The 14,561-nt window shown below is 43.1% G+C and overlaps 1 protein-coding gene across 4 annotated transcripts in view; it reads left to right on the top strand.

Annotated features, from left to right (window-relative positions):
• Window positions 1–14,561, top strand: part of ppfia2 (PTPRF interacting protein alpha 2) — a 136,066-nt gene that overhangs the window by 61,867 nt on the left and 59,638 nt on the right. The window contains exon 3 of one of the 4 annotated variants that reach the window (XM_071905725.2): window positions 4,016–4,047. The exons of the other annotated variants lie outside the window; for them this stretch is intronic. Coding sequence (XP_071761826.1) covers window positions 4,016–4,047 — 32 coding nt within the window. The remainder of the gene's footprint in view (window positions 1–4,015; window positions 4,048–14,561) is intronic. 4 annotated transcript variants of the gene reach the window in all.

The raw sequence follows: 14,561 nt of genomic DNA, 5'->3' as shown, positions 1-14,561 counted from the left end.
CATCATGAACATGATATCCATCACACTGAGGCTCAAAAAAAAGTCCATCCAACTAGTATGATCTGGTGTTGGAGCCTAAAAATCTAATTTTTACTGAAAACTAGATATAAAATCTGTGAATGGGGAAAAATAACTTTCTTGAAACTAGTGTATCTGCCTTATATCAATATATTGTCACTGGTTTCAAGGGAATTTTGGAAATAAGTGCAACTGTATTGTGAGCAAGTGAAATAATCTCACCCCACTGGCAGATATTTTCACAAAAAAACTGATTTTAAGACACAATGCAAGATTATGCATGATAAATGCGACTTGTTAGGATCAACACCTTTCCAAGTTCATTAAACCTGTGGTTTAAAAGCTTAACGATAAAAAATCATTTGTTTTAAATTCTGCTTTTCAGAATCCCCCTCAGCATCAGATTAAAGCGCCAACGCTGTGCTTACACTGCGGAAAAGAATCCATCTTCACAAGTCACTTGGTTTTGAGAAAATTCTTCGTTCAAGAAAAGTCGATTTGCATTGGAAACGAGCGAAATTACCTCACCCCATTTGCATACTTTTTCACTCGTTTCATGAAAAATGACATTTTAAGACTCAGCACTAGCTGGCTTGTTAAGATGGATGTTTTTTTGAGGTGTAGTATCTCACATCTTCCCATACACTCCTGCGAGCTTCTGTGAATGTGCTGGGTGGAGTGCTCTTCTCCTGCTAACAAGTGGCTGTCGCTCTTCTCTTCTCTTCTCTTCTCTTCTCTTCTCTTCTCTTCTCTTCTCTTCTCTTTTAAAAACAGGGGTTGACCGCTCCCCAGGGAGGCACTGAGCGTCGTTGAGTGTGCGCAGGCATTTCAGTGATGCTTCAATTGTGCCATCGCCGAACCTCCGTCTTTTCCCCCCACTCACCTAGTGTGAGCTGCGCTGCTTGTCTTCCCTCCCTGATGAGATTTCACAGTTTTGTGGCGGCAGCGATTACTTTATGCTTGCGTAATGCCTATTTTATGCTTGGCATACGCCTTGTCACAGATGCTGCACCCAGTATTCCAGCACCATTCTTTTTAAGCCTCGGCGGTGCGTTTCAGTGTGATGCTCTTATCTTTTTTTGCTCTCTGTTAATCTTCATTAAAATGCTCGGAGGGAGCGATGATATGAGGTGTTATCAGATTAGTTTGGGTGCAAGACTGAATATTCCTGAACTCAAGGGAAGCAGAAGAATATTGCTTTTAAACGCTCTCTAGCTGAATCAAGACTATTTCTTTTTTTTTAACCAAGGTGTGGTTGTGTGAAGCAAAGTGAACTGGAGGGATACAGGATATGTTGCATGCAATTTATAGCACTCGGTTTCTGTGCTCTTGACATTTCCACAGAAAGGATGGCTCCCTCACACCCATCCCACCTTTTAAAATGTTCCATCTGAGCGCACAGTCCCCCTGGATTGTGCTTTTTAGAGCAAAAACAGTATTTTGACTCCTGTCCATTGTAACCGAGCTGCAAGTCAGGTGTGATGTGCATCAGTGCCGATGTCATTGAAAAACATTTTTAGCCTTGTACTGCATAGGCACAATGTCAATATCACATTTAAAGGAGCTCCAAAATGCCCCTATATATCCATCAAGTGTTACTCGATGTTAATATTTGTAAAATACATGAATACCTCCTCTAAAATGTTATTGTTTTGTAAGTAACCAGTGCAATACTATTCATTAGTAATTTTTACGTTTCATGCCAGCAATCATTTTGTCATAGTAGGTTTCAAATTTAACAAATCTCATTTTGGAACATCCTTACTAAATCACATTTTTTGATATGATGCTACAATGTTTACTCTGTTGTTTTTATTGTCTCTCTGCAAGTTGTTTGCATGTTTTCTGAGGAAAGGAGGCTGCAGGAATGTGCACAGATAAGCTCCGACAAGATTTGAGCTCTTGCCTGTTTGGCCCCTAACAGAGAAAACCGCCTCTTTGCTGATAATGTTTTCGTATGAACACAACCGTATTCGTTCAGTATGCATGGATTTGGTGTGAATGGAGAGATAAACTTTTAGGATTTAAAACACTGACATCACTGAAAACAGAGAACAGCAGAGTTCTTGGAAATTGACCCGTTCTCACCTCCCGAGTCAATTTAGTGTCTTTTCTGCCTCAGTCGTGTTCCGTCTGAGCCTGCTGTGACCTCTGGAAATGTCACAGACAAAAAGATCCCAACTGGGGGAGATTTCAGTGACCCTTGCCCTGTCACAGCCACTCATTTTGGCCATATCTTACTCCTCTATGTGTGTGTGTGTGTGTGTGTGTGTGTGTGTGTGTGCAGACAAGGGTTGCTGCCCTTTCTTTCTTTACGACCGGTCCCCAGATTTCTCTGCAATGCTGCAGAAACTTCAGCACAAAGGTACTGGAAAAACTTTCGGAGGGGTCACGGCATAAAAAAACAGTCTGAGGAAAACTTTATTAGGGTTTTGCAGAATAATAAATGACTTTGCTTCCGTTTTCCAAAGCTTTTTTTTTTCCCCATTGCGAGTGAGCTCCTCTGGTGATTTCTGTGGGATAAAAGGAGCTGCAGGACCATCTTGGATAGGAAAGTATCAGATGCTATAGCCATATGCAGCAAGTATAGCTATGCTGCCATCAGTCCAAGCCATAACTAAACCTTCTCTCTCTCTGTCACATACTCTATTTGCTCCTTAATCATTAGACTGAAAACAAAGAGGCTCATATAAAAAGCAGGACTCAACTGTTAACAAGCACAAACGCACATAATTGGCTTTCTTGTAGAGGAGGAAAACAAGATGACAAAGAGCGCGCCATCATTTCATAAGAGCGCTGTTGTTCCCCTTATCTCCATTTGTCATGAAAATAGCAAGAGAAAAAAAGTACAAATGATCACGCATTGTTTCTCCGGCTTCTCGCGCAAATTGGTTAACCGTAATAGGTGAGGCCCTCTTGGAAATTACCGCGCACAGACGCTCCATTCACCCCGCACAGTCCCCTCGTTGTTCAGCACGCACGCAGGCCTCCGTTGGGTATAATCTCACGAAAGGTGCAGCGGCCCATTTTAATAACTCGATTTGAATAACTTCGTCAAGTGGGACCACAACTGGATATGTAACCCATTACTGGCTGCTGCCGCCGGCCATCGAGAAGTCATTGGAAGCCTTATGGGATAATGTCGTATTCTTTATAGTGATTGAATAAGTGTTTATTGGGAAAACTCGGTGATTCTCAGTAGTGGGGGAGCGTCGGAGGCCGGCGGTTTTAGCGGGAATCTCGGTGACTGGAATGCCGAGCGATCTCATTTTATGGGCAAACAAATCAGTATGTCACACTCTGTTGATCTGGTCTGACCAGTGGGGAGCTGTCCCATGACTCTGACCCCCATTACTGCCACTGCTGCCACTCTGTCTTTCACTCCTGACTGACACTCTCTCCTTCTCTCTCATTGTTTATGCATGCATATACAGGAGTATGTATGTATGTATGTATGTATTTATGTATGTATTTATGCATGTGTATGTTTCTATGCACGTGTTTATCTATTCCTGCTTCTCTCATTTACTCTCACCACCCTGACTCTCTCACTCTCTCTCTCTCTCTCACTCTCTCTATCTCTCTCTCTCTCTCTCTCTCTCTCTCTCTCTCTCTCACTCTTTCACCCTGAGTAGCCAGAGTAGGTATCTGGTGACTGTTGCTGCCTGTCTTATGGTGCTGTAGATTTATGGTATAACCTGATGTTTTCTATGGTTTGTATGGTAGTTAAAGTCTGAACTGGGCCTCTATATGAATGCTCACCTTGGATTATGGCATAAGGGATAGTAACATCATATCCTGTGTATTGATAAATGCTCAACTGCTCAATTATCAATTAATCAATGGAGAAATTTAACAAGGGACATGTAATCTGCATCCCTTTTTTTCCCATTGTTAATGTCATTCTTATCAGTCTATCTGTCTCTATATGTCTATCTATATCTAGTGGGTGGGGTGGGGTGTGTGTGTGTGTGTGTGTGTGTGTGTGAGGGAGGAGGTGGGGGGGTGGGGGGGTCCCTTGACCAGCCAGTACCAGAACCCCAATTTGATTAATCCTGGCTGGAAATTGCTGAGGCCTGCCTATAGTTCCATACACTCCTATCTAATTACAGTCAGCTAGTTCCTCCCATAGAAGCCCCATTCACATACGCTCCATCTTCTCCCTATGGCGCCGCCTTCCACACACCCAGAGGCCGGCGCTTACTGTCCTGCATCCCATTAGTGCGACTGTGGTGGATGGGAGAGAGTAATGCGATGTGAGCGGAGATGAAGGGGCTGGACGTATGGCGGGTTATCGAGTCGCGTTCGGCAGCGGAGCCGGGCTCTCCGTTCATTTCCTCGCAGACCCCCCCCCCCCCCCCCCCCCAACAGATCCACTTCCTGCCCCGTCCTCCACGATGCTATCCGCCGCACAGGAAATAACATGTCACTATCTGCGCCGTCAATCATCATCCTCCCCGCCATCCGTCTGTCCTCTCGTGTTCCCTCCTCAGTTTTGATATTCATCGCCTCTTCTGACGCTGTGTGTTTTTTAGATGTTATGGCCGGCTTGTTTTGCTTGTGTTTCAAAACTGATGATCACACTGACCTGTCCATCAGACGCGTTTCATTTTCGGCTCTCGTAGCGTTTATTCACGGTTGTCTAGTTTCAAATAACCCGCTTCCACCAAACTTCATTTGATCCCGTCGCAGCTCATTGGAACTCGGTGGAAATGCGACGCTTCAAAGCCAAAAGTTGCACTTGTGATGTGCAGCGAAAGACTTTGTGTGTGTGTGTGTGTGTGTGTGTGTGTGTGTGTGTGAAATGGCTTTATCAGTCCGATCTCTGGAGGAAACCATTAGCTCCATAAACGTCTCTCCCCCTCTCTCTGTTCCTGTCTCTCTCTTAATTAACTATTTAAATCCTTAATCAATCAATACTCGCTCATGCATTTTACATTCAACCTGACAGTGACGGCATTCTTTGTTATGTGTTGTAATTATTTTAGGGAAGCAGAAATTTGAGATGAAAGCCAAAAGTTCCGTATATTCTTTTTTTTATTTTTTTTATTTTTTTTTGAGACAGCTGTGACATCATCACCAGGCCCAGCGATGGCAGCATCAGTGCTCAGTATTAGCGCTCGGTCACGCAGCGCCGAAGTTTCACTCTCGCACTTTGATGTTTGCTCTTGCTTGTGATAAGCCGTCGAGTCTCGGAGGCCCCAGAGATCTAGCGAAACACCAGGGGAGACTCCCTGCTGCGTGTGTGTGTGTGTGTGTGTGTGTGTGTGTGTGCTTTCTCAAAGTCACTCTGAACACACACGCGTGCGACGGAGGTGGAGAGACGCCGCTAAGCAAACAATGCAGACAATCCGCCGCTGAGATGCCACCACGCCTCACAGCGACCGCATCAGCGCCGGGGCTGACAGAGCGCCTGGCGCAGTGTAAAGTTCATACTGAGATGTTGCGAACATGTGAACGAGGCGGAGTGAATCGATGGAGTCATTCATGTCAGCCGTGCGCAGAGACATTAGATATTGATTCAAGACAGGGGGAAAAAAGGATGCCAGTGCGTGTAAAATCTATATTTCAGCTCTTGTTGATTAACGGGAGAAGTTCAATAGACTAGAATGGAATAGAATAGAATTTCATAGTCCCAGTCAATACATACAGTAATAGGCTTTGGCTTGCCTTGTGCATGAATTAACACACCATCCAAAGTTTAAACAAGGCGTCTAGGCTTGCTTACAGATAAAGTAATCCATGAATTGTAACCAAGTTATGGCCAGTAATCCTTAAAACAGGAGCTAAGATGAGGAATGGAAGTGCAACACATAATAATGACAGTGAGCTTTCCTACTGTATATTGACCAAAAATAGGTATCATTATGAGTAAGCATGTAAATAAGATGTTATATTCATATCATAGCATGTTTTACCTTAATAGATCATTGTTTTTTCGATATTTTCTGGGTTACCGTGTTCACAACTATTACTTCTCAGTCTTTTATCCATGGTGCGTTTACGCTACGTAGCTGAATTTGGGAATCTCCTCAGTCCACGTTGGGCCTGTTAGTGCTGAGCATGTTGTTGTGGAGACACCCAGATAATGAGGCCCAGTATAATCACCACTGCACCCATGTTAGGAAAGCCTCTCTGACTCATCGCACACTTGTTTGGATCAAATGCAGCATCATAAAAAAAAAAAAAAAAGGAAGAAGTGGTAGGGCTACAAAGAATTGAAACGCAATTGAATTTTAATTAGTGAATAGGATTTCCATAATATCTGTGAGTCATCACTGGTGGTTTTGTTTGCTTGGAGTGGCTGCTGTGTTTGTGAATAAAGATGAAAAGGCGTGTTTGCCTTCTGTAGCTCCTTCAGGAGCCGCCTCGCCAACTCCTTTCCAAGAGTGGCGTCTGAGAGAAGTTGCAAACTTTCGAACCTCTGCATTGTTTGTCAGAAGTTTGATTATGTGTTTGGTTTGCAGTACTTGTCCGTCCCTAACCTTGACTGCTGCGGTGAAATCAAGTGAAGCTTGAACGGATTTGTCTTCGGAAAGGGCCGAGCGTTTCAGAAGAGGAGCTATTGGAATATTGGATTTGCCGGCTCAGCTCGGTTCTACATGACTGAACCGCTTCTGCCGCGTCCTGGAGGAGCTGCTGCTGGTCATTTGCCTTGACTAAACTACTTTCGCATTGCTGTCAAATTAATCGCAGACTCACATTTTTTTTTTATATATATATATATATCTCTTGAGCTCATTCAAGGAAACGGCTGAAGGGAATCTGCCGTAACTCTCTCCAGCCAGAACTCTCATCGCTGAATCTTCCCCTACGGTGGAAGAGGTGTAAGGCCGTTCTTACTGCATAACACCCTCTTTATGCAATTTACAGAGAAAGTAGATAAAAGGCTGTACCTAGAAATGCCCAGCATACGTTAGAAAGGCAGGCTCTGACAATGATCACAGAGAGATGTTTAAAAGCTCGAACAGAGAATCAGTCTTTACCTAAGCTGGATTTGAAGCAGGATTGAACCAAGATTGATTTTTTGAGGATTATGGAAGGGGGAAAAAAACAGCATGACATTTTTATACATTTCCATGTTAGTTTCACATTGTCCCGTCTTAGAGGCCAAGGGAATCAGGGTTGAACATTACTGACTACAATCATGTTGTGCTTTCAGCAGAGATGAATGACTAATCAAGTATAAATGCTGTATGAAGTGGTGCCAAAACTCCAGTCTGTTCAGAATGTAACTGATCCAGTGCTACACTGACTGCACACAGTGAAGCAGCAGCTGATAAGATCTTCTCCTCTCCCTATAGAACCAAACATCAAGTTGATGCATGACTTCTCCACCGTGTCTCCACGGTATTGAACTCCCTCTCCCCCTCTTCCTCCTTTAGCACAAGCCCCGAGGCTGATCATGACCTTTACTTTGTCAATGAAGGGAGACAGAACCCAGGCACCCAGGCAATCTCTGCTGCACTGCTCTGCTTTCCATGTCTGCTGGTTGCTTCGAGCGGCTGGTACGATTAGTATTCATCACGTTACAGGACCTGTACACCCCATATATATTGTTTCCCATTTTTGCTTTAGGTTAAGATCAATTTGCTCTTTTTAGGGGCTTCAGTGTGATCAGAGGGGCTTCAACGTACCGTCGATTCAGTGGTATTATCTCAAGGCAATTATGGGTAACCTTTGGCAAGGGCTAGCGGCAAACTAAGGGGTCTATCATTGCACACACACGCACACACACACATGAATGCCCTGTCATCGATGCGGCTTCCCCACAGCATGATCATCATTAGGTGTCAATGCGGAGTCTCAAGGAGGAATTGTCCTTTTACCAGCCGAGGGTTTGATCCTGCCTTGAATATAAGACCGCATCAATGTGTGGGTTAAAGAGCCATGCACAGGCCAGGGATTCCCACTATTGTTTTTCTCCTCTCACCTCATGCTGGCGGTCACCTATACAATTCATTTGACTGCAGTACTTCAAATTCGAAGACTACTGTACTTGCCTGCTCCACAGAATGTGCCTACATGCCCGTGGAGCACAATATTTCTAAATATAGCAGAGCTAAATTCACTGGCCGACGGCAGCAGCCCCCATCTGAAGGGATCTAGAGGAAGAGCGGTCCGGCCAGGCATTTTTAGAACGCGGTTATTCCGAGATAATACTGGCATAAAATATTTAAATAGATGAGAATCCATGCCCACCTTCTGTCCTACTACATCGGCGGGGAGAGATATTCTCAGCGAGTGTGTACCTATTTCCATAATGAGTAGTGTAACAAATTACCATGTTGAATTTCCGTAATGACATTACAGTTACTAATCCAAAAGATAAGTCCTTACTTTTGTTTTCACCCCCTCTAAATTGAAGATTGAAGAGATTGAAGGTTGAATTATCCAGAAACTATATGCCACCCCCTTTCCCCAATATATTATTGTCAGAATTAGTGGTTGTCCTCTCTGCTTAGATGAGAATTGGCAGAAAAAGTTTACTTTCTGTGGGTGGAAGTATTCTCATTACTTTGATTTTACTGAAGAACACTGGACCTGAATGCTATTTGGTTATCCTGATTATTCACACAGAAGCTATCCCTGTATCCCTATTTCTGATAGTAAGAGAGGGTGCGGTACTTTTGAAAAGACTAATAATCTTCTGTATTTTTCAGAAAGCGATGATTATTGCTTTGATCTCCCATGTAATTAATTCATTCTTCAAGTACGAGGATTGAAACTGCTGTTCTCTTTACTGTGAAGATGTAATTGTGTGTTGCAAGTTGCGATTGTGGAATGTGACTCCACATGTGGGTGGCTGAGAAAAAACCTGTTTCCAAGGAAACAAACAAATTTGATGCTGTGGAGTTAATTCATGAGTTGAGCGGTGTATATGAACACACATCTGTAGCGTAGAAGGAGTGAGAATTGTTTTGTTTTTTGTCATGTTAATAGGAGGCAAAGTTTTTTTATTTTTTTAATGGGAGGCAAAGTTGAGGTTTTAGGCCGGTGGTGTTGTTTACCCTCTGCAAGTTTTAATTTAAGGCCACTTGAAATTACCCTCATGCTTTATGGCCGAACATTTGGCCCGAAGCAACGATTTGTTTTGAATAAAATGTTTGAAGAAATAATGGTTATTTCTGAGCACAGAGAATTAAAGTGTTTTCTAATGTTACAGTTTGCCCTTCCAGCCTTAATGCATAGACCACCACTGCTTTATCAAACTCAAGGCATAGTTACCCTGGTAGATGCTGTTTTTTTGTTTTTTTTGTTTGTTTTTTCATGTTTGTGCTGTTTTAACACTGGAAAGGAAAGGCCAGTGGATTTTGGGAGTCTTAGGAGAAGGCCAACAAGCTTCAACTGAAGGAGGTTAGTTTCCTTGTGTGATTTTGAAAATCTATAACAATTGGATGTAGGAAAAGAAATGAAAGAACAGACAAGTAGACTAACACTGCTACTGTAACCCTTTTATGAATTTCCACAGATCCGAGCATCAATCAGCAGGTTAGCATCATCCATTCCCCTCGGAGAACGAGTGTCAAACGATGACTGACTAGCAACGGAGGGAATAATCACTTTTATCTTCTGCACCAGAACACAAACAGTTGCAGTGCACAAGGGGGGGGGGGGAGGTCACATGCTTTACTATGGTAACAATGCTCAGAGAACACTGGTTTCCAAGGTGATGTTGTGTGTTGCCACAGTGCAAAATATAGGCTGAGGAGTTGAGGAGGCGCCGCACCTTGAGACGAGATGAAACGCGCTTCATCAAGTCAAATCATTAGGAGACACTGCCAACTCCTTATCTATATGATTGTGGCTTTTGTCGCCGCCGAACGACGCCCATAAATTCTCCTCATGATAATCTATTATTCAGACGGTTCAAATTGAAGCATGCATCTTTAATCCGGGGGCATCATCAGCACCGTTATCATGCGGTTGTAGCTCTCTCAGGAAGAGGAGAAGATAATTTGAATCTGATAACAGAGGGATTCTGTGCGCCAGGCAGCTCACAACGGGAAAGTCTAGTGCTTCTTAGGAAAGGTACGTTCAGCCAAATACAGAGAGATGATCCCCGGAGCACACAGATCTTCTATGCTGTTGTTTTCCCTGCAATCCCTTTCTAGTTTTAATCTTCATCTTAACTGTAATGATGCTTTGTACAGTAGAAGATTATAGATTATGTATGTACGAATGGAAAAAAGGAACCTGAGAGCCAAAGCGCTGCCAATCTACTTGTCAGATATGTTCAGTTCTTCTTCTCCTGCTATTGAATCATTGATGATGCTTCTCCTAACATGCTATAGGGTCAAAGTAATATCAGCAAGCTTCCCTCCTCCTCTTTCCCCCTCTCAACATTGAGCTCTTCCAGATTACATGATGCGAGCGCTCACACTTTGTATGGGCTGCTCGGCTGCTGAGATCCTAGTTTTAATTAAGGACTTTTGTCTGGGGAAGCCAACACCAGCGTTAATGAAGGGGACAGGCAGGGGGAGAACTTGTGAGGGATATAAATAGCAGCTTTTGTAGGCTAGGATTCCCTGTCGGGTTGGAGCCAAGCTCATAGCAGATCGCGCCAGCTGATTAGCATAGACATGCTCCCATGGCTGCGGTTGCAGATATGCTGCGGTGTAGACAGTATACTACATACTGAGGAATACACTTATAATACATGCACAGATACAACGCTGCTTGTGTGTTTATGTATGTGTACACACACACACACAAGCCCCGTTGGGAAAATCAGGCCACAGGAGGAAGAGAGGAGGTACTTAAAGGAAAAATCCACTCTAAAACACTGTAGCACTAATGAAAGAGCAGCTATTGGTGATGTATCTTCCATTTCTAGGCCCTATTTTGTTGGTTGGTGGTGTATTTTTCATATTCCTGTGGATAACTGAACAAACGCAGATTCCCAGTATGACTACAAGATATTCCCAGTGTGGCTACAATGGAGTTTGACAGCAGACAATGTTTCAAACTGGTTGCTGACAGCTTTGATTGAAAGCAACAGGTCCAGTTCTCTGGATGTTGTTGAAAGGTATCCTGGGAAGGAAAGGGTAGGAAACACAAAATAACTCCTGGATGGACTGAGCATCACAGAATTATCATATATAAGTATGCAAGGGTGGGTTTTCCTTCTAAAAGAGAGCACAGCAGTGTGTAGGCCATCTTACACAATTTATTCTCACAACCGAAGACGAAGTGACTGTCGGGACATCTGTTGTGACTGCTTCCCAAAAGGCATTTACACCGCACAACAGCAAGGTTTTCTATACTGATGATGGGTTGAAGTCTATCAGAGTGTGTGTTTGTGATTTCTAGGTCAACACAGGGATTTTGCTTTGACTGAATAGGCCCAATAGCTCTTCACAATTCTGTAGATGCTGCTCTTTGAGTCGCGGGAAATACGATTGCTCAAGGTCAGTCCGTCCAGCTGCAAAGCCAATCTTCACAATGATGGATTTTCTCCTTGGCTCATCAGCAACAGCTTTTTTTCTGTAGCTGTTTGTGTGGATGTAATTTGTGTGCGCGTGTGTGTGTGTGTGTGTGAGTGAAAACGAGTGTGAGTGCAAAACGAAAAAATGGGAAATACACATTAAATAAACCTCCCATATAAGAGACTTGTAAATAGAAGTAGCCTTGTAGCCTTTCAACCAATGACAATTCTCTATACCCATTATTCTATTTTGAATTACAGCGACATTGCATTTTATATTCTACTTCTGTGAAGCTGCTTGTATGTTTACCAGCATGTTTCCAATATGAGGGATGAAAAGGTAACAGATTGGTATGTATACTTTTACCTTGTGCCTACCTTCGAATCCTGAGTGGATTGGCATACAATAGGCTATGTATTCAGATTTGCATTTCAAAATGTCCCTTTCAACCACTGATTCTGAAAGAATTCTGAATGTTCACAATGTCTGATGTACCAGCCTGATGATTGAAAAACGCCATTTCCCAAAGTACGTAGTAAGCACTAAATATCACATAGAGCTCATCAAATCCCATTCCTGTCAGAATAAAGTGTCCACTCTCTGTAGAAAGAGATCTTAAAGGATAAGGCTGGTGTTTTTTAATGCATTGCTTACCATCAACAAATCCTATGAAAATAACAAAATCAGCAATGATTTTGTTTTGTCTCGTCCATGTAGTCGGTGCCCAATGAAGCCATGTCCCAGCAGCCATAGAACTCCATTGTATTAAAAAAACGATTAAAAACACGTCAAAGAGCCATGCCGTTGCTCTGGGCAACATATTTCATCATCACGATGCACCGGGCCAGCCGACTTTTTCCTCAAACAACTTAATAAGCCGACCGTAAACACTTTGCGATCTCAGGAAAGTAGTTCCGTAGCACCGAAAATAGTCCCCGGTGTAATGAAGAATTTGTTCCCATTTGAATTTGATTTGGTAATAACTACAACAGCCTGACTTTTCGTGGTAACAGTTAGCGATTTTTAAAATGTAAACTATGTCTTTGTGAGCTGTATTTCAAGGTTTTTAGCTTACAATTGGAGCCAATGACTTCCGGGTTGACGGCTAAAAACGGTACGTGGGAAGTCAGAAAGTAACAGGAGTAGAGCAAACACATTGTTGATTTTGTTATTTTCATAGGATTTGTTGACGGTAAGCAATGCATTAAAAAACACCAGCCTTATCCTTTAAGGCTTCTCTATGAGTGATCTATGAAATCAGCAGGCAGGATCCATTACAGTAATTAAACTGTCGGAAGAAAGCACATTGCCAACTCAAAGCAAATATGTTCCCAGTGATGTTTGTTGAAGAAAGACTTTGGTTTTCCCCCTTTAGAAGGCTTTGATGGAATAACCTTGACCCTTCTGTGTTATCATTGTAGTAATGTAATCAAAGAATGCTTACATGCCGCTTTGTTTAATAATGATTGGATGTACTTTGGGTGGCTTTTCAGCTAGAATGAGCCATTTGCTTAGACAGGCGAAAGGTTTCTTGCTCTGCCCAGCAAAATAATATTAGCGTATTATGAATGTCACTGGACAAAACGTTTTTATTGAATTGTATCCAGATTGAGAGCATTCAATTTGGTTGTAAAATGAAAAATATATAGTTTTGAGTCTATCCATTAACCATTAAAAATTGTGTCATCTATGGACCTAGAGTAAGCCTTACCAACGCTTCCAGGATCCCTTTGGGAGCTCACAATGTGTGGCATGCTTCAGAGCTCACATCCCACCTACTGTGGCATATATCTGGCAACCCAATAGCGCAAGAGAGCCTTCGGTGCATATCTGGCAACCCAGCAAAGCTTGCGATTTGAGACAGATTTGGCAACCCAGTAACCCTTGAGATTTGAAGCGACGTTGGCAGCCCTCTAACCCTGGAGATCTCAGACACGTATCTGACGACCACAGTAACCCTTGAGATTTCAGACACATATCTGGCAACCCTTCATCCCACCAGGGCTTGCTCCACATGGTGCATCTTGATCTGGCAACCAAACGGCTCCAAGAACTGCGGGGAGCAGACTGGCGCCGAGGCTGGAACTGGCAACCCACCAGGATTAGCCAATCAACGCCGTCACATGTTTGCCCTATTGGACTCTACACAAGGCAGCTATCACAACAAAGTCGAGAACTGACACATCACTCCCTTGCAGCGCTGCACAGTTAATGGTGTGTAGTCGAATGTTGCAATTCTAGTTTCAAAAAAGTCAATGTATTAATATAGGAAGCCAAAAGTGCAGCAAGATAATTACGGCCCTCAAATCATTGAGACTAATAATCATGATGAATAATTGCGATCGCAGTATCTGGCAAAATAATCAGGATTATCATTTCAGCCATAATCGTGCCGCCCTGCACCCTTGCATGTGCCCTTGTTTTCACGGAGGGCTCAACAAAATAACAATGAAAAATGAATCGGCGCATAATCGGCTAAATGAGTTCTTCAGGACTCCTAATTGCATTAAGTTAAGAAGGTCAGATGTGTTTGTGTAAGGAGAGCATATTTGGGCTGCATCGAAATGCCACTTCTTAAAGAACAATGGGACAATGGGGAAGATTCATAAGATCACGCAGGTTGGCATACGCAGGGAGTGCTGACTTGTGAATACATATCGTTTTTTTCTATTCCATTGTTTTGCAGTATAATGGAAGAGAAAACTGTTCGGTATGCAAAACAGGTGATGCAGCATAAAGAATTATAAAGCGGTATGAGGTGTTGGAGCATGAATGCACCATTAACACCATTTTCGCTTTATAGAATTACTGCAGATGGATTCCATGCAGATTTCGCTCGTAATTCCATATGAGAGCTTTCAAAGTCAGAATACTGTGTTGAGCCTCTGCGACCCCTTTGCCTATATACCCCCTCATGTATTATTGAGACGGACTTCAAGTGTTCTTCTGGTCTGCTTTTCCTCGACAACGCGTCCTGCAGTGGATCGGTCCCGCTTTACCCTTGACGTGACCCCGGCAACACATTAAGATGTCACCGGGGAGGCTCCGCTCTCGTTCGTGTCCCAGGGGAATGCTCTAGTGCTCGGGCCTGTTCTGTATTCTGGTGTTACATTG

Source organism: Centroberyx gerrardi, chromosome 24 (genome assembly GCF_048128805.1).
Source record: "Centroberyx gerrardi isolate f3 chromosome 24, fCenGer3.hap1.cur.20231027, whole genome shotgun sequence".
Lineage (NCBI taxonomy): Eukaryota > Metazoa > Chordata > Actinopteri > Beryciformes > Berycidae > Centroberyx > Centroberyx gerrardi.
The sequence above is the reverse complement of the archived record's forward strand: the minus strand, read 5'-3'. Positions and strand labels throughout refer to the sequence as shown.